Genomic DNA, 25,053 nt, shown 5'->3' with positions numbered 1-25,053 from the left:
TGAGTTGTTGTCCTTTGTACGGCTCTTGAAGCATTCACCATTAAAAGCAGCCTAATTTTTCCCAGTAACCTCAAAAGTTAAGGATTTCTGAATTTCTTGGAAAGTTTTGGTGCCTTGCACATTTCCCATCATTAGATAGCTCAGCTGGTAGAGTGGAGGACTCTAGATGAGTTGTTGGGTATCCTTAGGTCGCTGGTTCGATTCCGGCTCGAAGGAGTGTGATTTTAAACTCAGCACAAATATTTTTACATTTCCTTTAGATTTCGTATTGCCCGTTGAAAAGAGCCAATAGATCAAGATACAAATATAACACTTTACACAGTGGAAGGAGCATTTGTCATATCAGAGGCTTCTTTATTACACGCTTCAATAATTATGAAAACATAGCTGAATTAAAACATTTGACTTCATACTTTTAATGGAAAGAGGAGATGGCTTGACCCCGACATGATTTGAACATGCAACCTTCTGATCTGGAGTCAGACACGCTACCATTGCGCCACGAGGTCTTCGAAGTCAAGTTGTTGCTTCCTTTGGACTAATCCACCACATAAAGCTGCCTAATTTTCCCCAATAACCTCAAGAGGTAAGGATTTCTGAATTTCTTGCCAACTTTTGGTGCCTTAAGCTTTTCCCATCCTTTGATAACTCAGCCGGTAGATCAGATGACTGTAGATGAGTTGTTGTCCTTTGTACGGCCCTTGAAGCATTCACCACAAAAAGCAGCCTAATTTTTCCCAATAACCTCAAAAGTTAAGGATTTCTGAATTTCTTGGACAGTTTTGGTGCCTTGCACATTTCCCATCCTTCGATAGCTCAGCTGGTAGAGCGAAGGACTGTAGATGAGTTGTTGGGTATCCTTAGGTCGCTGGTTCGATTCCGGCTCGAAGGAGTGTGATTTTAAACTCAACACAAATATTTTTACATTTCCTTTAGATTTCGTGTTGCCCGTTGAAAAAAGCCAATAGATCAAGATACAAATATAACACTTTACACAGTGGAAGGAGCATTTGTCATATCAGAGGCTTCTTTTTTAGATGCTTCAATAATTATGAAAACATAGCTGAATTAAAACATTTGACTTCATACTTTTAATGGTAAGAGGAGAAGGCTTGACCCCGACGTGATTTGAACACGCAACCTTCTGATCTGGAGTCAGACGCGCTACCGTTGCGCCACGAGGTCTTCGAAGTCAAATTGTTGCTTCTTTTGGACTCATTCATCACATAAAGCTGCCTAATTTTTCCCAATAACCTCAAGAGGTAAGGATTTCTGAATTTCTTGCCAACTTTTGGTGCCTTAAGCTTTTCCCATCCTTTGATAACTCAGCCGCTAGATCAGATGACTGTAGATGAGTTGTTGTCCTTTGTACGGACCTTGAAGCATTCATCACAAAAAGCAGCCTAATTTTTCCCAATAACCTTTAAAAGTTAAGGATTTCTGAATTTCTTGGAAAGTTTTGGTGCCTTGCACATTTCCCATCCTTCGATAGCTCAGCTGGTAGAGCGGAGGACTGTAGACGAGTTGTTGGGTATCCTTAGGTCGCTGGTTCGATTCTGGCTCGAAGGAGTGTTATTTTAAACTAAGCACAAATATTTTTACATTTCCTTTAGATTTCGTATTGCCCGTTGAAAAGAGCCAATAGATCAAGATACAAATATAACACTTTACACAGTGGAAGGAGCATTTGTCATATCAGAGGCTTCTTTATTACACGCTTCAATAATTATGAAAACACAGCTGAATTAAAACATTTGACTTCATACTTTTAATGGAAAGAGGAGATGGCTTGACCCCGACATGATTTGAACATGCAACCTTCTGATCTGGAGTCAGACACGCTACCATTGCGCCACGAGGTCTTCGAAGTCAAGTTGTTGCTTCCTTTGGACTAATCCACCACATAAAGCTGCCTAATTTTCCCCAATAACCTCAAGAGGTAAGGATTTCTGAATTTCTTGCCAACTTTTGGTGCCTTAAGCTTTTCCCATCCTTTGATAACTCAGCCGGTAGATCAGATGACTGTAGATGAGTTGTTGTCCTTTGTACGGCCCTTGAAGCATTCACCACAAAAAGCAGCCTAATTTTTCCCAATAACCTCAAAAGTTAAGGATTTCTGAATTTCTTGGACAGTTTTGGTGCCTTGCACATTTCCCGTCCTTCGATAGCTCAGCTGGTAGAGCGAAGGACTGTAGATGAGTTGTTGGGTATCCTTAGGTCGCTGGTTTGATTCCGGCTCGAAGGAGTGTGATTTTAAACTCAACACAAATATTTTTACATTTCCTTTAGATTTCGTATTGCCCGTTGAAAAAAGCCAATAGATCAAGATACAAATATAACACTTTACACAGTGGAAGGAGCATTTGTCATATCAGAGGCTTCTTTTTTAGATGCTTCAATAATTATGAAAACATAGCTGAATTAAAACATTTGACTTCATACTTTTAATGGTAAGAGGAGATGGCTTGACCCCGACGTGATTTGAACACGCAACCTTCTGATCTGGAGTCAGACGCGCTACCATTGCGGCACGAGGTCTTCAAAGTAAAATTGTTGCTTGTTTTGGACTCATTCATCACATAAAGCTGCCTAATTTTCCCCAATAACCTCAAGATGTAAGGATTTCTGAATTTCTTGCCAACTTTTGGTGCCTTAAGCTTTTCCCATCCTTTGATAACTCAGCCGCTAGATCAGATGACTGTAGATGAGTTGTTGTCCTTTGTACGGCCCTTGAAGCATTCATCACAAAAAGCAGCCTAATTTTTCCCAATAACCTTTAAAAGTTAAGGATTTCTGAATTTCTTGGAAAGTTTTGGTGCCTTGCACATTTCCCATCCTTCGATAGCTCAGGTGGTAGAGCGGAGGACTGTAGACGAGTTGTTGGGTATCCTTAGGTCGCTGGTTCGATTCCGGCTCGAAGGAGTGTTATTTTAAACTCAGCACAAATATTTTTACATTTCCTTTAGATTTCGTATTGCCCGTTGAAAAAAGCCAATAGATCAAGATACAAATATAACACTTTACACAGTGGAAGTAGCATTTGTCATATCAGAGGCTTCTTTTTTACACGCTTCAATAATTATGAAAACATAGCTGAATTAAAACATTTGACTTCATACTTTTAATGGAAAGAGGAGATGGCTTGACCCCGACATGATTTGAACACGCAACCTTCTGATCTGGAGTCAGACGCGCTACCATTGCGCCACGAGGTCTTCGAAGTCAATTTGTTGCTTCCTTTGGACTAATCCACCACATAAAGCTGCCTAATTTTCCCCAATAACCTCAAGAGGTAAGGATTTCTGAATTTCTTGCCAACTTTTGGTGCCTTAAGCTTTTCCCATCCTTTGATAACTCAGCCGGTAGATCAGATGACTGTAGATGAGTTGTTGTCCTTTGTACGGCCCTTGAAGCATTCACCACAAAAAGCAGCCTAATTTTTCCCAATAACCTCAAAAGTTAAGGATTTCTGAATTTCTTGGACAGTTTTGGTGCCTTGCACATTTCCCATCCTTCGATAGCTCAGCTGGTAGAGCGAAGGACTGTAGATGAGTTGTTGGGTATCCTTAGGTCGCTGGTTCGATTCCGGCTCGAAGGAGTGTGATTTTAAACTCAACACAAATATTTTTACATTTCCTTTAGATTTCGTATTGCCCGTTGAAAAAAGCCAATAGATCAAGATACAAATATAACACTTTACACAGTGGAAGGAGCATTTGTCATATCAGAGGCTTCTTTTTTAGATGCTTCAATAATTATGAAAACATAGCTGAATTAAAACATTTGACTTCATACTTTTAATGGTAAGAGGAGATGGCTTGACCCCGAAGTGATTTGAACACGCAACCTTCTGATCTGGAGTCAGACGCGCTACCATTGCGCCACGAGGTCTTCGAAGTCAAGTTGTTGCTTCCTTTGGACTAATCCACCACATAAAGCTGCCTAATTTTCCCCAATAACCTCAAGAGGTAAGGATTTCTGAATTTCTTGCCAACTTTTGGTGCCTTAAGCTTTTCCCATCCTTTGATAACTCAGCCGGTAGATCAGATGACTGTAGATGAGTTGTTGTCCTTTGTACGGCCCTTGAAGCATTCACCACAAAAAGCAGCCTAATTTTTCCCAATAACCTCAAAAGTTAAGGATTTCTGAATTTCTTGGAAAGTTTTGGTGCCTTGCACATTTCCCATCCTTCGATAGCTCAGCTGGTAGAGCGGAGGACTGTAGACGAGTTGTTGGGTATCCTTAGGTCGCTGGTTCGATTCCGGCTCGAAGGAGTGTTATTTTAAACTCAACACAAATATTTTTACATTTCCTTTAGATTTCGTATTGCCCGTTGAAAAAAGCCAATAGATCAAGATACAAATATAACACTTTACACAGTGGAAGTAGCATTTGTCATATCAGAGGCTTCTTTTTTACACGCTTCAATAATTATGAAAACATAGCTGAATTAAAACATTTGACTTCATACTTTTAATGGAAAGAGGAGATGGCTTGACCCCGACATGATTTGAACACACAACCTTCTGATCTGGAGTCAGACGCGCTACCATTGCGCCACGAGGTCTTCGAAGTCAAATTGTTGCTTCCTTTGGACTCATTCATCACATAAAGCTGCCTAATTTTCCCCAATAACCTCAAGAGGCAAGGATTTCTGAATTTCTTGCCAACTTTTGGTGCCTTAAGCTTTTCCCATTCTTTGATAACTCAGCTGCTAGATCAGATGACTGTAGATGAGTTGTTGTCCTTTGTACGGCCCTTGAAGCATTCATCACAAAAAGCAGCCTAATTTTTCCCAAAAACCTCAAAAGTTAAGGATTTCTGAATTTCTTGGACAGTTTTGGTGCCTTGCACATTTCCCATCCTTCGATAGCTCAGCTGGTAGAGCGAAGGACTGTAGATGAGTTGTTGGGTATCCTTAGGTCGCTGGTTCGATTCCGGCTCGAAGGAGTGTGATTTTAAACTCAGCACAAATATTTTTACATTTCCTTTAGATTTCGTATTGCCCGTTGAAAAGAGCCAATAGATCAAGATACAAAAATAACACTTTACACAGTGGAAGGAGCATTTGTCATATCAGAGGCTTCTTTATTACACGCTTCAATAATTATGAAAACACAGCTGAATTAAAACATTTGACTTCATACTTTTAATGGAAAGAGGAGATGGCTTGACCCCGACATGATTTGAACATGCAACCTTCTGATCTGGAGTCAGACACGCTACCATTGCGCCACGAGGTCTTCGAAGTCAAGTTGTTGCTTCCTTTGGACTAATCCACCACATAAAGCTGCCTAATTTTCCCCAATAACCTCAAGAGGTAAGGATTTCTGAATTTCTTGCCAACTTTTGGTGCCTTAAGCTTTTCCCATCCTTTGATAACTCAGCCGGTAGATCAGATGACTGTAGATGAGTTGTTGTCCTTTGTACGGCCCTTGAAGCATTCATCACAAAAAGCAGCCTAATTTTTTCCAATAACATTTAAAAGTTAAGGATTTCTGAATTTCTTGGAAAGTTTTGGTGCCTTGCACAGTTCCCATCCTTCGATAGCTCAGCTGGTAGAGCGGAGGACTGTAGACGAGTTGTTGGGTATCCTTAGGTCGCTGGTTCGATTCCGGCTCGAAGGAGTGTTATTTTAAACTCAGCACAAATATTTTTACATTTCCTTTAGATTTCGTATTGCCCGTTGAAAAAAGCCAATAGATCAAGATACAAATATAACACTTTACACAGTGGAAGTAGCATTTGTCATATCAGAGGCTTCTTTTTTACACTCTTCAATAATTATGAAAACATAGCTGAATTAAAACATTTGACTTCATACTTTTAATGAAAAGAGTTGATGGCTTGACCCCGACGTGATTTGAACACGCAACCTTCTGATCTGGAGTCAGACGCACTACCGTTGCACCAGGAGGTCTTCGAAGTCAAGTTGTTGCTTCCTTTGTACTCATTCACCACATGAAGCTGCCTAATTTTCCCCAAAACCTCAAGAGGTAAGGATTTCTGAATTTCTTGCCAACTTTTGTTGCCTTAAGCTTTTCCCATCCTTTGATAACTCAGCCGGTAGATCAGATGACTGTAGATGAGTTGTTGTCCTTTGTACGGCTCTTGAAGCATTCACCACAAAAAGCAGCCTAATTTTTCCCAGTAACCTCAAAAGTTAAGGATTTCTGAATTTCTTGGAAAGTTTTGGTGCCTTGCACATTTCCCATCATTAGATAGCTCAGCTGGTAGAGTGGAGGACTCTAGACGAGTTGTTGGGTATCCTTAGGTCGCTGGTTCAATTCATGCTCGAAGGAGTGTGATTTTTCTGAATTTCTTGCCAACTTTTGGTGCCTTAAGTTTTTCCCATCCTTTAATAACTCAGTTGGTAGATCAGATGACTGTAGATGATTTTTTGTCCTTTCTACAGCCCTTGATGCATTCACCACAAAAAGCAGCCTAATTTTTCCAATAACCTCAAGAGGTAAGGATTTCTGAATTTCTTGGCAACTTTTGGTGCCTTAAACTCTTCCTATCCTTCGATAGCTCAGCTGGTATAGCGGAGGACTTTGGACGAGTTGTTGGGTATCCTTAGGTTGCTGGTTTGATTCCGGCTCGAAGGAGTGTTATTTTAAACTCAGCACAAATATTTTTACATTTCCTTTAGATTTCGTATTGCCCGTTGAAAAAAGCCACAGTGGAATTAAAACATTTGACTTCGGACTACATACTTTTAATGGAAAAAAGAAATGGCTTGACCCCGACGTGATTTGAACACGCAACCTTCTGATCTTGAGTAAGACGCGCTACCATTGCACCACGAGGTCTTCGAAGTCAAGTTGTTGCTTACTTGGCACGGCCCTTGATGCATTCACCACAAAAAGCAGCCTAATTGTTCCCAATAACCTCAAGAGGTAAGGATTTCTGAATTTCTTGGCAACTTTTGGTGCCTTAAGCTATTCCAATCCTTTGATAACTCAGCCGGTAGATCAGATGACTGTAGATGAGTTGTTGGATTTCTAAGTTGTTGCTTACTTTGCACGGCCCTTCATGTATTCACCACAAAAAGCAACCTAATTATTTCCAATAACCTCAAGAGCTAAGGATTTCTGAATTTCTTGCCAAATTTTGGTGCCTTAAGCTATTCCAATCCTTTGATAACTCAGCCGGTAGATCAGATGACTGTAGATGATATGTTGTCCTTTGTACGGCCCTTGAAGCATTCACCACAAAAAGCAGCCTAATTTTTCCCAATAACCTCAAAAGTTGAGGATTTCTGAATTTCTTGGAAAGTTTTGGTGCCTTGCACATTTCCCATCCTTTGATAGCTTAGCTGGTAGAGCGGAGGACTGTAGATGAGTTGTTGGGTATCCTTAGGTCGCTGGTTCGATTCCGGCTCGAAGGAGTGTGATTTTAAACTCAGCACAAATATTTTTACATTTCCTTTAGATTTCGTATTGCCCGTTGAAAAAAGTCAATAGATCAAGATTCAAATATAACATGTTACAAAGTGGAAGGAGCATTTGTCATTTCAGAGGCTTCTTTTTTACACGCTTCAATAATTATGAAAACATAGCTGAATTAAAATGTTTGACGTTGGGCTTCATACTTCTAATGGAAAGAAGAGATGTCTTGACCCCTACGTGATTTGAACATGCAACCTTCTGATCTGGAGTCAGACGTGCTACCGTTGCACCACGAGGTCTACAAAGTGGAGTTGTTGCTTACTTTGCACGGCCCTTGATGCATTCACCACAAAAAGCTGCCTAATTTTCCCCAATAACCTCAAGAGGTAAGGATTTCTGAGTTTCTTGCCAACTTTTGGTGCCTTAAGCTGTTCCCATCCTTTGATAACTCAGCCGGTAGATCAGATGACTGTAGATGAGTTGTTGTCCTTTGTACGGCCCTTGATGCATTTACCACAAAAAGCAGCCTAATTTTTCCCAATAACCTCAAAAGTTAAGGTTTTCTGAATTTCTTGGAAAGTTTTGGTGCATTGCCAGTTCCATTTCTTTCGATAGCTCAGCTGGTAGAGCGGAGAACTGTAGACGAGTTGTTGGGTATCCTTAGGTTGCTGGTTTGATTCCGGCTTGAAGGAATGTGATTTTAAACTCAGCACAAATATTTTTACATTTCCTTTAGATTTCGTATTGCCCATTGAAAAAAGCCAATAGATCAAGATACAAATTTAACACTTTACACAGTGGAATGAGCATTTGTCATATCAGAGGCTTCTTTTTTACACGCTTCAATAATTATGAAAACAAAGCTGAATTAAAACATTTGACTTCATACTTTTAATGGAAAGAAGAGATGGCTTGACCCCTACATGATTTGAACATGCAACCTTCTGATCTGGAGTCAGACGCGCTACCATTGCGCCACGAGGTCTTCGAAGTCAAGTTGTTGCTTACTTTGGACGGCCCTTGATGCATTCACCACAAAAAGCTGCCTAATTTTTCCCAATAACCTCAAGAGGTAAGGATCTCGGAATTTCTTGCCAACTTTTGGTGCCTTAAGCTGTTCCCATCCTTTGATAACTCAGCCGGTAGATCAGATGACTGTAGATGAGTTGTTGTCCTTTGTACGGCCCTTGATGCATTCACCACAAAAAGCAGCCTAATTTTTCCCAATAACCTCAAAAGTTAAGGATTTCTGAATTTCTTGGACAGTTTTGGTGCCTTGCACATTTCCCATCATTAGATAGCTCAGCTGGTAGAGTGGAGGACTCTAGACGAGTTGTTGGGTATCCTTAGGTCGCTGGTTCGATTCCGGCTCGAAGGAGTGTGATTTTAAACTCAGCACAAATGTTTTTACATTTCCTCTAGATTTCGTATTGCCCGTTTAAAAAAGCCAACAGATCAAGATACAAATATAACACTTTACACAGTGGAAGGAGCATTTGTCATATCAGAGGATTCTTTGACACATTATGAAAACAAAGCTGCATTAAATCACTTGATGTTAGACTTAAACTTTTGATATCAAGAAGTAACCACCTGAACCTTATATAATTTGAAAATGCTACCGTTGGAACTGGAGTCAGAGGCGCTACAGTTACGCCAAGGCATTCCAGCAAAGGAGTTAAAGATTCTTGTTTATATGCTTTGATACAGTATGATAATCAGATATTGCACAAAGCTGAATTAACACGCTTGACTTCATACATTTTTTTTGTGTACAATTTTTTTACTTTTTTTATTTAGTTTCATACAACAAACAGAAAATAGAATAAACAGGGCATATACATGTACAGAATATACATTATACACCCCCACATTCCCTCACTCGCTCGAACCAAAACTACGTACACACACCCACCCACGCACATACATAAACAATACAGACAGAACCCCCCCCCACCCACCCACCCCCACTACCATGTTTCCCTCCCCCTCCCGGCAAGAGATTTAGTAACTTGAAGAGCTTCTGACCAAGATCTTATGGTCTTTTCCTTAGCACCGTAAGACCGTGCCACAGAGAGCTCTAAAGTAAGAATATCTAACAGCAAATTCCACCAATGATTCCACCAATGAGTATGTGGTGGTTTCCACCATATAACCAGGATTTTCTTTGGAGCAGTTAGGCCAGAAAGCCAAATTCTATTTTCATGCACAGACATCGGAACCCGAGAATTATCATTTAACAAGCATAATATGGGACAACAAGGAATCTCTTTACTGATAATTTCCGATAAAGATTCAGTAACTTGTAACCAAAAGGACTGTACTTCAGAGCATTCCCAAAACATATGAAGAAAAATAGCTATACTGCCCTGTAAACACAGTTGACAGAGAGGAGATGACTCTAACTTAATCAGATGTCTGATTCTGGGTGTTAAATAAGTTCTATATACAAATCTAAAGTGAATGGATCGATGATTAGGATTTTTTTAAGCTTGGTTAATATTATTCCAAATAGTTTTCCAAGCTATTGTAGGGGAAATTAAACCATAATCATTTTGCCAAGTTGTTTGAAATGTAATTGATTTATAAGAACTTTGCATTATTTGAGAGTACATTGTGGAAACAATTCCCTTAGTGTTTACGTTGTACAGTTGATTTGTAAAATCATGTTTTGGAAGTTTAGATTACCATGGTACTCCATATGCCTTTAAGGCAGAACGAAGCTGCAAATCCAAGGTCCAGGTAAATTATAGCTTTCCTTCAAATCTTGAAATGTACGAAGACCATTAGTGTTGAATAACTGTCCAAGTAGATAAATCCCATTGTTCATCCATATTGGGTAGGCCACTGTCTGACCACCTAGCAATAAATTATGATTATGAAATATTGGAGTATGATAATGCCACTTTTTTTAAATCAGTATTGTAAGTCGCAAACTTCCAGAATAATAAAAGATTAAAAATAATAGGCCCGAAAGCATTTTGGCTTGTTTTAAAGGAACTTCTGCATAAATTAGATCTTGTAATCTATACGAATAAACTAATTTCTCTTCCAGAGAGCGCCAACAAACAGATTTTGTGGGGCCCACAAACTATAAAGATTTTATAGTGCGCAATACGAAACACCAATGATAGACTTTGAAATTTGGGACTCCCCAACCTCCGGCTAATTTTTCTCTCTGAAGAGTTGTAAGTTTAATCTTTGGTCTTTTGTTATTCCGGATAAAACCAGTGATTAAACTATGTAAACTATCCCAGTACTCAATCTGTGGACTCAAAGGCAACATAGAGCTAACAAAATTTACTTGCGGTAACACAATCATTTTTATAACAGAAATCCTAGCATCAAAAGATATAGGCCTTGACATCCAATTCCCCAAATCTTTTTTGATTTTTCCCAAAACCTTTATATAGTTCTTACTAACTGTAGATTCTAGAGTTGGAAAAATGCAATTCCTAAATATTTTAATTGATTTACAATTGGCATCCTAATTTGAGTTTAATCATTGCCAGAGCTACTTAGGGGAAGGAGAGCAGATTTTTGCCAGTTTATTTTATAACCTGAGATAATACTAAAGTCTGAAAATAGTTTCATGACATGGGGAAGCGACTGCGAGATTTTATTAATAAAAAGAAGCACATCATCTGCATAGATTGATATATGGTGCATGGTAGAGTTTATTATGATGGGTAAAATATTTGTAGATTGACGTACTTTTTGAGCAAGAGGTTCAAGAGATAAAATAAATAATAACGGAGTCAATCTTTTGTTCGTTATCTGGCTTGGCTCGGTGTTCATCTTCAGTTCTCTCTTCACAGCAGTTCAGTCAGTGTACTGTTTGAGTACATGAATTACTCCGGGATATTGGTTTGTTTGAACTCAGAGGGAGTGTCAGCCACATTAAACAAGTTAACAGCTTAAGTCATTTGTAGATTAATGCTTATTGGAGACGCGAAGCGTTTCAAACGATTTAGTTCGATTTGGTGAACTGGTTCAAGAAGATCCGGTTACATCGAGTGATTCGTTCGCGAACCGGATATCACAAACTGCAGTGAATGCGCTCACAACAGACGCGGAAGAGAAGACAATGCTGAATAAAGTCATAGTTTTTGCAATTTTTTGACCAAAATGTATTTTCGATGCTTCCAAAAATTCTAACGGACCCTCTGATGTCACATGGACTACTTTGAAGATGTTTTTCTTACCTTTCTGGACATGGACAATATACCGTACACCAGGGGCGTAGCCATCTTTTCAGAAGTGAGGGTTATTATTATTATTATTTTTAAAAATATATAGAAATAAATACTTTTATTTAGCAAGGATTCTTTAAGTTGATCAAAAGTGATGATAAAGACATCATTTTACAAGAGATTTCTAATTCAGATAAATGCTGTTCTTCTGAACTTTCTATTCATCAAAGAAACCTGAAAAAATTCCACTCAGCTGTTTTCAACATTATCATAATTGGATTTTTTTTTTGCAGTAAATCAGTATATCAGAATTATTTCTGAAGGATCGTGTGAGTGGAGTAATGATGCAAAATAATTCAGCTTTGAAATCTCAATAAATTACATTTTGAAATATATTCAAATAGGAAACAGCTATATTAAATAGGCTTGTAAAAAAATTTTCACAATTTCATTGACTTGCAGTCCTTGTATCAAATAAACGCAGGCTTGGTGAACAGAAGAGACTTCTTTAAAAAAAACATTAACAAGCTTACTGTTCAAAAACTGTTGACTGGTAGTGGATACTTTAGGCAACTTAAATTTTTCTCCAATTTCTATCTTTTAATTGGCTTAGAAATCTATACCTGCTGAACAATAACAATAATAACGATTTGTTTATATACTAGTAAGACTACAAACACTTTTTTATCACATAATAAGGCAGAATAGTTTCTATACTGTAATAAATGCTAACTCATTTAGCACTGCATTGTTCATATTCTTAATTTATCACCTGCTGGAGATTTTTTTTGGACTTTAAAAAAACAAAACCGAAAACAACTGTTTTCATACAGCGACTGCTGGACGCTGTTGTCCATATTAGGAGCTTCCTGGTAGGACTTTCTGCACGAGAGCGCCCTCCGGCTTCGAGTATGAACGAATCACACACTGCAGGAGAGTTTGGCGCTCCGTGCATAGACTGCATAAAAATTCTGTGAAGTTAATTTTGCCTTCTCAGTCAGAAAAAAACATCAGGTCATGCGCAGACTATCCTTTCTCTTTGAGTTTAAATCTATATTTATTCACACCAGCTCTTGAAACTTCTATACGAACACACTTGTCTGAAAAAGTGCGGGGGACAAATTTCCGTGATGATAAAAGTGGAGTGGACACGTCCCCCGCATAATCTACGCCCCTGCCTTACACACACTTTCAATGGAGGGACAGAAAGCTCTCGGACTAAATCTAAAATATCTTAAAGTGTGTTCCGAAGATGAACAGAGGTCTTACTGGTTTGGAATGACATGAGGGTGAGTTATTAATGACATAATTTTAATATATGGGTGAACTAACCCTTTATTTCACATCCATCAATAGCTCAGTTGGTAGAGTGGAAGACTGTAGATGAACTGTTTGGTGTCCTTAGGTTGCTTGTTTGGTTTTCGTTTTTTAAGTTTGACACAAACATTTTCACATTTTCTTTGGACATTTTCTTCTGATTGCCAGTTAAAAAAAGCCCATAGGTCAAGATCGAAATCTATCACTTTCCACAGTGGAAGGAGCGTTTGTCATATTAGAGGTTTCTTTTTTTACAAGCTTTGATAATTATTAAAATAAAGCTGAATAAAAACACTTCACATTGGACTTCTTAGTTTTAATGTAAAGAAGCGATTGCTTGACCCCGAATTGATTTGAAAACGCAACCTTCTGTTTTGGAGTCAGACGTGCTACCATTGCATTACGAGGTCTCAAAATACAAGCTGGTGCTTCGTTTGTACGGCCCTTGATGCATTCACAAAATACATAATTTTCCCCAACAACAACAAGCGGTAAGTGTTTCTGAATTTCTTTGCAACTTTTCATGCCTTAAGCTTTTCCCATCCTTCGACAGCTCAGCTGGTAGAGCAGAGGACTGTAGATGAGTTGTTGGGTATCCTTAGGTTGCTGGTTCAATTCTGGCTTGAAGGAGCTTTATTTTTAAATTCAGCACAAATATTTTAACATTTCCTTTAAATTTCCTATTGCCATTTAAAAAAAACTCATAGGACAAGATCCAAATCGATTATATTCCACAATGGAAGGAACATTTTTCATATTAGACTTCACACTTTTGATGTCAAAATGAGATCTCTCAACCCTAATGTGATTTGAACATACACACTTCTAATCTAAAGTCAAACAGGCTACCATTGCCCCCTAAGGTCCAAACAATCCTTAATAATTTTTGTTGGTGCTACAGAGGTTGAAACTTTTGTAGCACAGGCCAAACAGTTATAACTAAAGTAATAGGTCAGCATTATGGAAAACATCATCAAAATTGTATTCAGCAATATCACGATTCACAATTTTATCATGGTTGTTTGTCAAGTTGGTTTTATAAGTCAAATTAATTACCTATTTTGAAAAAAAAAACAAGAACAACAAAACATATATATATATATATATATATATATATATTTATTAGTCTTAAAATTCCATTGAGCAGTTTCTGAAATAAGATGTTGCAATCAGTTTGAGGTTTTTTGGGACATGGCCTTTGACCTACAGATAAAAACATTGAGACATTTTAAGACATCTTTCATGTTTAAAAGATAAATTATAGTAAAAAGCAGTTTAAGTTAATGTCTAAGCATCAATAATCAGGCAGTCATTCCCTCACCATTCATTGTTTTGTGCATATTTTGGATAAACATCCACTAAAATGAGTTTGGTTTAGAACCATTTTATCAATAACAATCTTCCTTCAGACTTTATAATCTCACCTGTAACCATGATGACTGCTGTATCAGGAGACACAGATGTGATTTCCAGCACCGTCACTCTCTCTGTTCTTCTGTTGAAATCAGCTGCAAACCACATCAATCTGCTGTGACCATCACAACTCTCAAGAAGCAGAAGACTCACCTCTCACATGAAGTTAACTTACATTTCCTACAGTAAAAGAAAAAAAAAGTGCTAGACCCTGACATGGTGTCTCTGTATGTCTTCTTCTAAGAGCATTAATTATACATCTGAAAATTGGTGTGGATTTTCCGGCTAAATTATGCTACTTTTATACTGTTGCCCCAGGTTTATTTTAGTCATAAGAAGTCATAGACTGCAAAACATAATAATAACAAAAAATAAATAAATAAAGGTTATAGCGATAACACCACGCCCCCTGAATGCGATTGGGCTGGTTTTTTAATGCAGACCTAGCAACCCTGTTTATAAATGAGGTTATCTTTTTTATAGCCTAGTGTTGCTTCCATGTGAACAGCATACAATGATAAGCCACATGATGCTTTGTGATTGGGGTGTGATAGCAACATCCAGTGTTCAGATTACACATTTCATGATGAAAGTGACGTGACATTCAGCCAAGTATGGTGACCCATACTCAGAATTCGTGCTCTGCATTTAACACATCCGAAGTGCACACACACAGAGCAGTGAACACACACACACACACTGTGAGCACACACCCGGAGCAGTGTTCATCATTTATGCTGCGGCGCCCGGGGAGCAGTTGGGGGTTCGGTGCCTTGCTCAAGGGCACCTAAGTCGTGGTATTGAGGGTGGAGAGAGAACTGTACATGCACCCCCCCACCACCCACAATTCCTGCTGGCCCGAGACTCGAACTCACAACCCTTCGAGTGCGAGTCCGACTCTCTAACCATTAGGCCAAGACTTCCCCTGATCTCTTAATAGTAAACCAAAAAAAAAAAAAAATCTTTCAGTTTGGAAACCCCGGATCTAAACCTATATTCAAACCAATCTGATAACTCAATGTATAAAAGAGAGGACAGGCCAAGCAATGTGGTGTGGTTTTACAGTACAGTATGTCACACTTTCATCGGTTCACAGATTAATACTAAATGATTCTTAGGGTGTATTCGCAACTATCTCGTTTGGCTTGATTGAATCAAACTCAAGTTAATTTTCTCCTTTGGTGCGGATCTTTTGGGCAGGTTTAAATACAGCTATCGCACTCAGGTGTGGACCAAACAACCGTACTGACTGAGATCCAGCTGAAGAGGTGGTCTAGGCCCGCTTCCAAACCAACTCTGGTATGCTTTAATGGATGAACCAATGAATGGATGACCTTAAGCACACATGTGGTTTTGTTAACCGTTTCTGGTTCACTTGGCAGTGTGAAAGGGAACCGCACCAAAAAAAAAAAAAAAAAAAAAAATTATTTGGTCTGGACCAAAGCAAGTGAACTAGTGGTCTTTCCATGAATCAGCAGCATAAGCATATAGAAAAGCATATTATAAGAAAAAAAAAACCTTTATAGGCCAAAGACTCCACTTCTATGTTTATGTGTGTAAATGATGCCCATGTATGTCAAATAATGACATTCTGCTGCTTTCAGACAATTTTTCCAATTTGATAACAGAGAAAGTCACATCGGAGAAGATGATTGTCTCGTATGGACTTCAAAAATGGAGACGTCTGTTTTGCAGTAGTACAGAAATCGATTTATTTTTTCTTTATATACCCATGTTGTTTAAAAGTTTTCAACAGAAAGATTTACAAGAGATTAAGAGGGAAATCAATTCCTTCAGCGTTTGATGTGGGTTGTGTTTCTGTCTTCTGGGCACTTCTGAAGAACTTGGCACCTCAGTCAATAATAATGCATGTCCGTGAGATCAGATCCGCGTGAGCTGGTGCCAAAGACTCGAGGGAAGAATACTCTCCACCTTCTCCATGATGAAGTTCAGCGGGGCGAACAGGGTGCTCAGGAACTGATGGACGAGACACAAACAAGTGAGATATCTGCAGTCTGAATACTCATCTCAGACAAGATAGACAAAAATATAATGAAAGGATTCATATAAAAATTCGTTTTTGGTACAAATTAGCATGTTGGGGGTAACACATTACAGTTAACATGAGTTACTTTACCCAAGTAACTAGTAAGGTAACATTACGGTTTCATTTAGAAGTAAATATCTGAGTTACTTTTTCAAGTAAATATCTCCAGTAACGTTGTTTCCATGTGCTGAGTGACAGCTCTGGTGTTGCCATGGAGACAGTGATCAGGAGTAAGATCAGAGTGTTGAGTGTGAACATGATCTTACTGTAGTTCTAGACTAAATATGAACATGTGCTTACTCCTCTCACTGCACAAAACACACTCCGTGTTCCTCAAAAACAATAAAAAATAATTAAATACGTTAAATAACACAAATATCATGTATTTAATCACATATTATTAACCAGTGTCTTTGCTGTTGACCTTCGATGATCCAATTCAACCTTACTAATGAGCAAAAATAACATTTGTGTTTTATTTATTTATTTTATTCCTTTAGAGTGTTAAACTGTCTTCTCTTGCATCCAATTCTTCATGTAAACCAGATCAGCAGCATTTGCCAAAAATAGTAACATATATAATCACAAGATAACTTTTTTTTTATCTTTTTTTTAAACAAACAAGAAGAGAAAACGTAATGTAACACATTACTTTCCATAAAAAGTAACTAAGAGCACAATTAGTAACTTTTTTAGGGAGTAACACAATATTGTGATGCGCAGCTTTCCCCAACACTGCTAGCTAATCTTCAGCGAGCAGAAACATGCAGTGATCTAATAGAAATCCATTCAGAGGTTAAGACTACAACACTGATCAAACTGTGAAAGTGAAGAGAAGAACTGGTTTAATATGGAGACGTCCAGAGAATTCAGTCGAGAACTCAAAGCTCTTTAGTCGATTTGTTCAAGTATGATGGACTACCTTTGATTATTTTTAATCTGGCTACATGTGCATTTTATAGCTAATTATTTTCTGAGAAACAGTTTCACAGTATAGCAAACTATAAGGCAATGGGGTAAGATGTGCAACCAGCTGATTACGTTTCAGCAGAAATGAGACACTAGTCTCTATGAAAACGCTATGTTAGAGAACAACCTGGTCATATTTTCTAAAGATGAATCTTTCAGAACTTTGTGAAGAATTTACATTTCAAACACAAATATGAGCATGATGAGTTATCTTTCAAAAACCTGATGTTTGGCCAATCCCTGCATGTCAGTGTTTTTCAAATGATTCTTCATCAGAGCTGATGAGACTCAACAGATGCTGATGAAAATGAAAAGTCTTCAACGGTGGTGTGTTTGTCTGTGTGATACTCACGGCTTTAGCAAACACTCCCATGAGCTCTGGGAACTGATGTGTGAGGAGCGCCAGCATCGCTGTGAACGAGCAGAGACCCGCCGTGAACAGGATGAAGAACGGCAGCTCCTTCTTGGGATACACTGACACCTCGTGGAACACTGCTTACACACACACACACACACACACACACACACACACACACACACAGTCAGAGTTAACTACTGCTGCTCCAGAAGAGAAGCGCCTCAGTGATCACACAGCTTCATGTTGTGTATGTTTATTTTTGGGGCTTGACAGCTGTGCTGGATATTAAAATAACAGCAGATGGGTTTGGAGACTGGCGTCAGGAATTACACAAGCACTCTTTTACCCCTGTGATGCCTGACACAGTGTTCAGTAAGTTACTCTAAAAAAGTGTGATTAGATTACTGTACAAATCACTCTCTCCAAAAAGTATTCTACATCTTATATCAGCATTGACAAGTTAATGATACAAGGATAGATATGAAATGGCTCTTTTAGTTACTACATAAATTATTCTGGTCACTCTTTAGATTACATTCCAATTCCCACAATGAACTAATTATTAATTAACCATTACTATTGCATCAATATATTCCTAACTACTGTATGGTACATAACTGTTCTTCAGTATACACACAGTATTACATTCTAATACGAATTAAATTACGGGGAAAAAATAAGACTAATTCCCTACTTTCTTAAGGGAAAAGTTATTAAACTACAGTAAGTAATTACTCAATAATAAGTTACACCCAACACTGGCCTGATATACCAAACAACAGTCAAGAGAGTAGCCTCTCAATATTCAGTCAGTCTATATCTCCAGTAATGTGTCTCAGTGAGATGAGATGTAAATGATCCGCACATATAACACAGTGACTGAGAGCTGAAGAAATCAAGGCTCCTCAGAAGATGTGAGATGTTCTGGAGGCTTGTGAAGATCATTCCTCCGCTGAGGAACAGTGAAAGTAAAGCTTCTGGAAACAAATGCTCCTCAGAAGATCCTGAGGATCAGATTTGAGACTCTAAAACATGATTGATGGAGAATCAAGTAAAGATGAGCTGCTTCAGTCCAGTAAGAGTTCATCTGGAGATATTACTGACGTTATTCTCACCTTTACTTGATCACAATCAGACAAGATTTGACACTAGAATCAGCTGGTGAACATTTGTAAAACTGTACTGAAAGGCCTAATATACTAATATCTGGATGCTGCAGATGACAGAAACAAGCCCAAGCTTCATCTACAGGAGAGATGCAGGAAAATCTCTTACTTGGTAGCAGTTCTCTGTCCGCTGTCTCTGTACAGACTGGATACGGATAGAAGAGGTGGCCTTTCTCCAGAGGATACGGGATCATCCTGAAAGCTGAAGCATCAGGCCATCAACAATCAGCTTTCAACACAAAGAATGAGCTGAAAAATGCAGTTTTTCTGATATTCACTAGAACACTTTAAACTTTTATATTGAAAAAAGTTTGCTTCTTAAAAGTCATAAGAAATAAAGGCATTTATTAATAATGAATACCATAATGAAGGCGACGCACAGTAATTACACTAAGAAAAATAACTTTCCGTAGCATATAAAGTGCTACAGACATAAAGGTGACTAGACTACACCAAATTGTTATCAACAAACCTTACAGATTTCCATATCATTGCAAAATGAATAAACCCCAACTTGTAACACATACATACCATACACTCACATACACAGCATGCCATACAGCAAATATATATATATATATATATATATATATATATATATATATATATATATATATATATATATAAATATATATATATATATATATTTTTTTTTTAAATCTGGAATCTGAGGGAGCAAAAAAATCTAAATATTGAGAAAATCACCTTTAAATTTGTCCAAATAAAGTTCTTAATGCATATTACTAATCAAAAATGAAGTTCTGCTATATTAATGGTAGGAAATGTACAAACTATCTTCATGGAGCATGATCTTTACTTAATATCTTAATGATTTTTGGCATAAAAGAGAAATTTTAAATTTTGACCCATACAATGTATTGTTGTCTATTGCTCCAAATATACCTGTGCTACAGATGACTGCTTCTGTGCTGCAGGGACATATTTGATCATAACACAGTACCATGCATTGCTGTGGATTGCCTTCGCATGGCAGAATAATAAATCAGACAGAAGTGTGGCGTCTCTGATGTTTTTCAGAGCTGATGGTCTCTCACTCACTTCCCTCCCAGGTGCAGTGCAGCAGGTTGAGCGCGCCCTCCACACGCTTCCAATGCTGCAAGTGGAAGAAGGTGTAGGCAATGGCTTCACTGTCTCCGCGCTTCAGGATGTGCTCCGGAGGCAGAATCAAGCTCTTCATCTCCAAGAGGTACTGTGGAGAGAACGAGAGGCAGGTTACGGCTGAGGAGGAGGACGAGGATGATGAAGATGATGATGAAGCTCACTTTTGGTACGTGTGGGTTGAACTCCACCGCTCTGTGTATGGCTTCTACTGCGTTCATTTCTGCTGTGCTCAAACCTCTGCGAGACGCCGCCTCTGGAGAAAACCTGCAGACGAGCCACACCAGACACTGTTTAGAGCTGTAACCGTACACTAACATTACGGTTCGGTGTGCTTTTTTTAATAAACAATGATTTACTGAACAAATTGCTCGTTCTTGAAATAAAATTCAATTATACCTAAAATTTTCTTAGGGATAAAAAATCTACCTCAATTTATGCTCTAACTATAGGGAGCCCTTTTACATTACTATAAGAATACAATTACCAACTTATATTTAATTACTATTTATTTTTATATATAATAATTAAGCCTGAGCCAGCGAGAGCGGGGGCGGAAGATGGCTCATCGGTGGATAACCCAGTAATGAACACCGGAATGGAACAGATTACGAGATTGATGATCAGCATACCTGAGGCTCCGATAGCTACAGCAGGACATAAGCTCCAGAACTGCATTTGTGGTTGGACAAAAGTTACTTCCACCCAAGGCCTGAAAATACACCAGGACAAAAAAGGGTGCCTAAAGAAGGGTCAACAGGGAAGTCTGATCGACAGCTACTTTCTGAGAAGCAGGCAGAGTCAGTCGACAGAAGGTCAGCAGCAGGACACATACCACAGTCTGCAGGACATTGACACCCCTGCCCTAGACAAGGAACAACATTGCACAAGAGGGCAACCTGAACCCAACCCGTCACAACCAACAGCAGAGAAGAAGACCCAGGGGCGAAGGCCATTAGTCAAGTGGAAGAAGGCCAACACTGATCTCTGCAACATGCTGGGAGGGATCAGAGGCAAAGCCATGAAAAAGTTGGCTAGGATGGGCAATCTTATCTATGCCTACAGAGTGGAACGATTTGGAGTGGTCGAAGGCAAATGAGCTACTCCTTCAATCCCCACTAAGTCCAGAAGGCAGACAGAGATAGATCGCCTAGTCAAGGAGATGAGACAGCTGAATAAGCAATGGAGGAAGGCCACAGAAGAGGAGAAGGAGGGTATAAACCTGCTGCAGAAAGAAATTCAGGGCAGGCTTGCAAAACTGAGGAGAGCTGAAAACCTCCTGAGGAAGCGCAGAAGGAAGGAGCAAACAAGATCACGCTTCTACAAAGATCCCTTCAAAATTGTGAAGAGTCTATTCACAATGAAGAAGAGTGGAATTCTCTCAGTGTCAAACGCTGACCTGGAAGAACATCTGAAAAACACCAGGAAAAAGTTATACTCTAACCTGACATGCCACCAGTCAACCCACCAGAGCATGAGCTGGATATCAATCCACCCAAGTGGAGTGAGGTAGAACAAACCGTGTGTAGAGCAAGGGCCGCATCTCCAGGTCCCAATGGAGTTCCATACAGGCTCTACAAAATGCTCCAGATGTCCTGCTATTCCTCTGGAAACTGATGAGAGTTGTGTGGCAAAAGAAGGAGATACCAACATCCTGGCGGAGAGCCGGAGGGATCCTTATCCCCAAGGAAAAGGACTCGTCAGAGATCGGGCAGTTCCGACAGATCAGCCTTCTAAACGTAGAGAGAAAAATCTTTTTCAGCATAGTCGCTCACAGGCTTGCAGGATACCTGCAAAGAAACAACTTGATTGACACGTCAATCCAGAAAGAAGGCATTTTAGGCCGGTTGTGTAGAACACGATAGTGTCATCTGGCATCAGATCCAGGTCACCAAAAAGGAAGGAACAAATCTTCATGTGGTGTTCCTGGATCTTGCGAATGCCTCTGGCTCAGTCCATCACAACCTCCTGTGGTTAGCCTTTGACTACTTTAGAGTCCCAGTAGCTCTCACAACCCTTGTCAAGGCCTACTTCCAGAACCTTCAACTCTGTGTGACAACAGCTGGGAAAGACCTGGAAGTGGGAATCATGGCAGGCTGCACCATCTCCCCACTGGCCTTCACCCTGGCCATGGAGGTCATCATTCGGGCCTCTAGATGGACAGTTGGCGGACAGCAAATAAGACCTGGGCTGAGGCTGCCGCCGGTCAGAGCCTACATGGATGACCTCAGAACTCTCACCACGACCAAGGTTTGCACTGTACGGCTATTAAGAAATCTCCAGGAAAACACTGAGCGGGCACGCATGAAGATCCAGCCTGAGCAAGTCCAGAAGCATCTCCATCTTCAAGGGGAAGCTGTCAGACCACCGCTTTTACATTGGTGAGGAACCCATCCCAACTGTCTCCGAGAAGCCAGTGAAGAGCCTAGGTTGGTGGTATGATGCCTCCGTTAAAGACAAAGAGCCAGTAGAGAAGCTTAGGAAGGAGGTAGCCAGTGGCCTGGAGAACACTGACAGAACCCTGCTTCCTGGAGGCATTCAGGGCAAGCTTTACCATCAGGGCTGCCTACAATGTCCTACCTTCTCACGCAAACCTAACACAATGGCATGCCAAAGACCCCACGTGCCCTTTATGCCCAAGTCTAACAACACTGAAATACATCTTAGTGGGATGCAAGACCAGCCTCACCCAAGGCCATTACACCTGGCGGCACAACCAGGTGCTAAAGTGTCTTGCAGCAGTGTTGGAAAGTCGACGGACAAGCGTGAATGCCCTTCCTCCCCTGTCACCCCAGGGGCAGCCAACACCATTTGTTTGGGAGGGTGAGGGTCAAGCCAACCTCACCACCATAAGATCAGACTTGAATTCGCAGCCACCAACCTGTGACCAGACCTTGTTCTGTGGTCAGCTTCGCTCCAGCTTGACTACATGATCGAGCTCACCTTGCCCTGGGAGGGTGCAGTGGAGGAGGCCTATGAACGGAAAAAGTTGAGGAACTTGCAACAGATACGCAACAACAAGGCTGGAATGTGAAATTACTCCCAGTGGAAGTAGGCTGCAGAGGGTTCGTAGCCACCTAATCATCCAGGCTATTCAGGGAGATGGGAGTGTGAGGAAAGGCTATGGGTGAAGATAAAAAAGGCTCCGTCTGGGTCTTCAAGTGAGTTGATGGCACCTAGGGAGTGAACCTGGGACGCTGGGATTCACTGCTGAACCCTCTGGAGGTGTCGTGGGCCTATCAGCGAAACACCAAGGAAGGAGGGCGCCCACTTGACAACCCAAAGGGTGCCATCACTCAATCGACCATCCCACGGAGTCTCATCGGAGCCTCAAGTATGCATTAAGTGATGTATACTTGATGACAGTGCCATCACTCAATGGATCATCCCACAGAGTCTCATCGGTGCCTCAATTATGCATTAAGGGATATCAACATCAAATCCTATACAACAGATCATTAACACTCAACTCAACAATATTTTTTAAATAAATTTAGTGCAAACACATAAACTGCACAGAATGCAGTTTCGAAAAATTTCTATTTTTTGTTGAACTATATTCAATTAGACAGTGGCTGTCATAGCATTTTATTTTAATACTCCACTGTAGTCATTCTACTAACACCATAAGTGACTTTGTAACTACATCTCAACTAACTCCCATTAGACTCTTAGGTTAGGGTTAGTAGAATAAGTTGATGTACTTACAGTTATTTATTAATATTGTGAATGTGTTGATAGAGACTCACTTGTCAGACACAGCTCTGGCCTTCAGCAGTGCCGCTGTGTAGCAGATAGTTGCAGACTTTGGCAAACTAATGTCTGTGGATGAGAACAAACGGTTTCCCATCAGGACTCACACAGGAGATAACTGTATATCACAGCAAGAGTGTCTGATGATAGGAACACAAGTGCTGTACACTCCTCAGAAGTCCTCGAAGACGGAAAGCAATTTTAGAAGTTAAATTAAATGATAGAGATAAATGTTTCATCATACATCTTATATCTTCATGTTTTCTCCCCATATTTTAAAGCAGCTGACACTGTTTGTAACAGAGGAAGCAAGGTTATTATAGTTTTGCATCTTTACATTCACTTTAAAGTTTAGCAGATTTAACAGATCACTTCCATGGCACAGACCAAATGAAGACTTCATTTAACCTTAGTGACACAAAAATCTAGAGACAAAAAATTAAAGCATGCTGAGATGGTCAAAGTATACAAATAAACACCAAAATAAAGCAGCCATGCATTTTTGCTGGTGGAATGACCTCCCAGTCTCAATTCGTACAGCGGAGTCTTTACTCAGCTGTATGAAGAATTTCAGTCAGGTTTCAGGCCCCACCATAGCACAGAAACTGCACTTGTTAAAATTACAAATGACCTGCTTCTTGTGTCAGATCAAGGCTGCATCTCATTGCTAGTCTTACTTGATCTTAGTGCTGCGTTCAACACCATAGATCATGATATCCTCATAGATCGATTACAAAACTATACAGGTATTCAAGGGCATGCTCTAAGATGGTTTAGATCCTACCTGTCTGATCGCTACCATTTTGTTTATTTAAATGGGGAGTCATCTCATTTATCACCAGTAAAATATGGAGTGCCACAAGGATCAGTCCTAGGTCATCTTCTATTTTCAATATACATGTTGCCCTTGGTAATATTATTAGAAAATACGGGATTAGTTTCCACATTTATGCTGATGATACTCAGCTATATATCTCAACGAGACCAGATGAAACTTCTAAATTATCTAAGCTAACAGAGTGTGTTAAAAATGTAAAAGATTGGATGCCAAATAATTTTCTCCTACTAAATTTGGATAAGACAGAGATATTAATTATTGGACCAAAAAACACTACACAGAATCTTGTAGATTACAATCTGCAGCTAGACGGATGTACTGTTACTTCCTCTACAGTCAGAAATCTGGGTGTTATATTAGACAGCAACTTGTCTTTTGAAAATCATATTTCCAATGTTACAAAAACTGCATTCTTCCATCTTAGAAACATTGCCAAGCTACGAAACATGTTATCTGTTTCTGATGCAGAAAAGCTAGTTCATGCTTTCA

The 25,053-nt window shown here is 39.5% G+C and overlaps 1 protein-coding gene and 20 non-coding genes across 24 annotated transcripts in view; 10 read left to right on the top strand and 11 right to left on the bottom strand.

Annotated features, from left to right (window-relative positions):
• Positions 1-437: 437 nt before the first annotated feature.
• On the bottom strand, positions 438-509 carry trnaw-cca (transfer RNA tryptophan (anticodon CCA)). Its single transcript has one exon. It is a non-coding gene; the product is annotated as a tRNA-Trp (tRNA).
• A 296-nt stretch (positions 510-805) lies between these two features.
• trnay-gua (transfer RNA tyrosine (anticodon GUA)) lies at positions 806-892 on the top strand. Its single transcript is given in 2 exon segments — positions 806-842; positions 857-892. It is a non-coding gene; the product is annotated as a tRNA-Tyr (tRNA).
• Positions 893-1,113: 221 nt separating this feature from the next.
• On the bottom strand, positions 1,114-1,185 carry trnaw-cca (transfer RNA tryptophan (anticodon CCA)). Its single transcript has one exon. It is a non-coding gene; the product is annotated as a tRNA-Trp (tRNA).
• A 297-nt stretch (positions 1,186-1,482) lies between these two features.
• Positions 1,483-1,569, top strand: trnay-gua (transfer RNA tyrosine (anticodon GUA)). Its single transcript is given in 2 exon segments — positions 1,483-1,519; positions 1,534-1,569. It is a non-coding gene; the product is annotated as a tRNA-Tyr (tRNA).
• Positions 1,570-1,790: 221 nt separating this feature from the next.
• trnaw-cca (transfer RNA tryptophan (anticodon CCA)) lies at positions 1,791-1,862 on the bottom strand. The gene has a single exon. It is a non-coding gene; the product is annotated as a tRNA-Trp (tRNA).
• A 296-nt stretch (positions 1,863-2,158) lies between these two features.
• On the top strand, positions 2,159-2,245 carry trnay-gua (transfer RNA tyrosine (anticodon GUA)). Its single transcript is given in 2 exon segments — positions 2,159-2,195; positions 2,210-2,245. It is a non-coding gene; the product is annotated as a tRNA-Tyr (tRNA).
• A 221-nt stretch (positions 2,246-2,466) lies between these two features.
• On the bottom strand, positions 2,467-2,538 carry trnaw-cca (transfer RNA tryptophan (anticodon CCA)). Its single transcript has one exon. It is a non-coding gene; the product is annotated as a tRNA-Trp (tRNA).
• A 297-nt stretch (positions 2,539-2,835) lies between these two features.
• On the top strand, positions 2,836-2,922 carry trnay-gua (transfer RNA tyrosine (anticodon GUA)). The gene is given in 2 exon segments: positions 2,836-2,872; positions 2,887-2,922. It is a non-coding gene; the product is annotated as a tRNA-Tyr (tRNA).
• Positions 2,923-3,143: 221 nt separating this feature from the next.
• On the bottom strand, positions 3,144-3,215 carry trnaw-cca (transfer RNA tryptophan (anticodon CCA)). Its single transcript has one exon. It is a non-coding gene; the product is annotated as a tRNA-Trp (tRNA).
• A 296-nt stretch (positions 3,216-3,511) lies between these two features.
• On the top strand, positions 3,512-3,598 carry trnay-gua (transfer RNA tyrosine (anticodon GUA)). The gene is given in 2 exon segments: positions 3,512-3,548; positions 3,563-3,598. It is a non-coding gene; the product is annotated as a tRNA-Tyr (tRNA).
• A 221-nt stretch (positions 3,599-3,819) lies between these two features.
• On the bottom strand, positions 3,820-3,891 carry trnaw-cca (transfer RNA tryptophan (anticodon CCA)). The gene has a single exon. It is a non-coding gene; the product is annotated as a tRNA-Trp (tRNA).
• Positions 3,892-4,187: 296 nt separating this feature from the next.
• On the top strand, positions 4,188-4,274 carry trnay-gua (transfer RNA tyrosine (anticodon GUA)). The gene is given in 2 exon segments: positions 4,188-4,224; positions 4,239-4,274. It is a non-coding gene; the product is annotated as a tRNA-Tyr (tRNA).
• A 221-nt stretch (positions 4,275-4,495) lies between these two features.
• On the bottom strand, positions 4,496-4,567 carry trnaw-cca (transfer RNA tryptophan (anticodon CCA)). Its single transcript has one exon. It is a non-coding gene; the product is annotated as a tRNA-Trp (tRNA).
• A 296-nt stretch (positions 4,568-4,863) lies between these two features.
• Positions 4,864-4,950, top strand: trnay-gua (transfer RNA tyrosine (anticodon GUA)). Its single transcript is given in 2 exon segments — positions 4,864-4,900; positions 4,915-4,950. It is a non-coding gene; the product is annotated as a tRNA-Tyr (tRNA).
• A 221-nt stretch (positions 4,951-5,171) lies between these two features.
• Positions 5,172-5,243, bottom strand: trnaw-cca (transfer RNA tryptophan (anticodon CCA)). The gene has a single exon. It is a non-coding gene; the product is annotated as a tRNA-Trp (tRNA).
• Positions 5,244-5,540: 297 nt separating this feature from the next.
• trnay-gua (transfer RNA tyrosine (anticodon GUA)) lies at positions 5,541-5,627 on the top strand. The gene is given in 2 exon segments: positions 5,541-5,577; positions 5,592-5,627. It is a non-coding gene; the product is annotated as a tRNA-Tyr (tRNA).
• An 894-nt stretch (positions 5,628-6,521) lies between these two features.
• trnaq-uug (transfer RNA glutamine (anticodon UUG)) lies at positions 6,522-6,608 on the top strand. Its single transcript is given in 2 exon segments — positions 6,522-6,558; positions 6,573-6,608. It is a non-coding gene; the product is annotated as a tRNA-Gln (tRNA).
• A 132-nt stretch (positions 6,609-6,740) lies between these two features.
• trnal-caa (transfer RNA leucine (anticodon CAA)) lies at positions 6,741-6,812 on the bottom strand. The gene has a single exon. It is a non-coding gene; the product is annotated as a tRNA-Leu (tRNA).
• Positions 6,813-7,303: 491 nt separating this feature from the next.
• trnay-gua (transfer RNA tyrosine (anticodon GUA)) lies at positions 7,304-7,390 on the top strand. The gene is given in 2 exon segments: positions 7,304-7,340; positions 7,355-7,390. It is a non-coding gene; the product is annotated as a tRNA-Tyr (tRNA).
• A 914-nt stretch (positions 7,391-8,304) lies between these two features.
• trnaw-cca (transfer RNA tryptophan (anticodon CCA)) lies at positions 8,305-8,376 on the bottom strand. Its single transcript has one exon. It is a non-coding gene; the product is annotated as a tRNA-Trp (tRNA).
• A 7,625-nt stretch (positions 8,377-16,001) lies between these two features.
• The window catches only part of LOC132101179 (suppressor of tumorigenicity 7 protein homolog), a 20,558-nt gene continuing 11,506 nt past the window's right edge, over positions 16,002-25,053 (bottom strand). For 2 of the 4 annotated variants that reach the window (XM_059505895.1, XM_059505896.1), the window contains exons 11-16: positions 23,723-23,795; positions 20,138-20,240; positions 19,914-20,064; positions 18,964-19,056; positions 17,683-17,825; positions 16,002-16,291 (exon numbers count right to left, since the gene is read on the bottom strand). In XM_059505895.1, the coding sequence (XP_059361878.1) occupies positions 16,196-16,291; positions 17,683-17,825; positions 18,964-19,056; positions 19,914-20,064; positions 20,138-20,240; positions 23,723-23,795 (659 nt within the window). In that variant the 3' untranslated portion in view covers positions 16,002-16,195. Of the gene's footprint in view, positions 16,292-17,682; positions 17,826-18,963; positions 19,084-19,913; positions 20,065-20,137; positions 20,241-23,722; positions 23,796-25,053 lie in introns of those variants that run through there. The other 2 variants (XM_059505897.1, XM_059505898.1) reach the window with 2 other exon arrangements.

Source organism: Carassius carassius, chromosome 23 (genome assembly GCF_963082965.1).
Source record: "Carassius carassius chromosome 23, fCarCar2.1, whole genome shotgun sequence".
Taxonomy (NCBI): Eukaryota; Metazoa; Chordata; class Actinopteri; order Cypriniformes; family Cyprinidae; genus Carassius; species Carassius carassius.
This window is presented reverse-complemented; position numbering and strand designations above follow the sequence as displayed.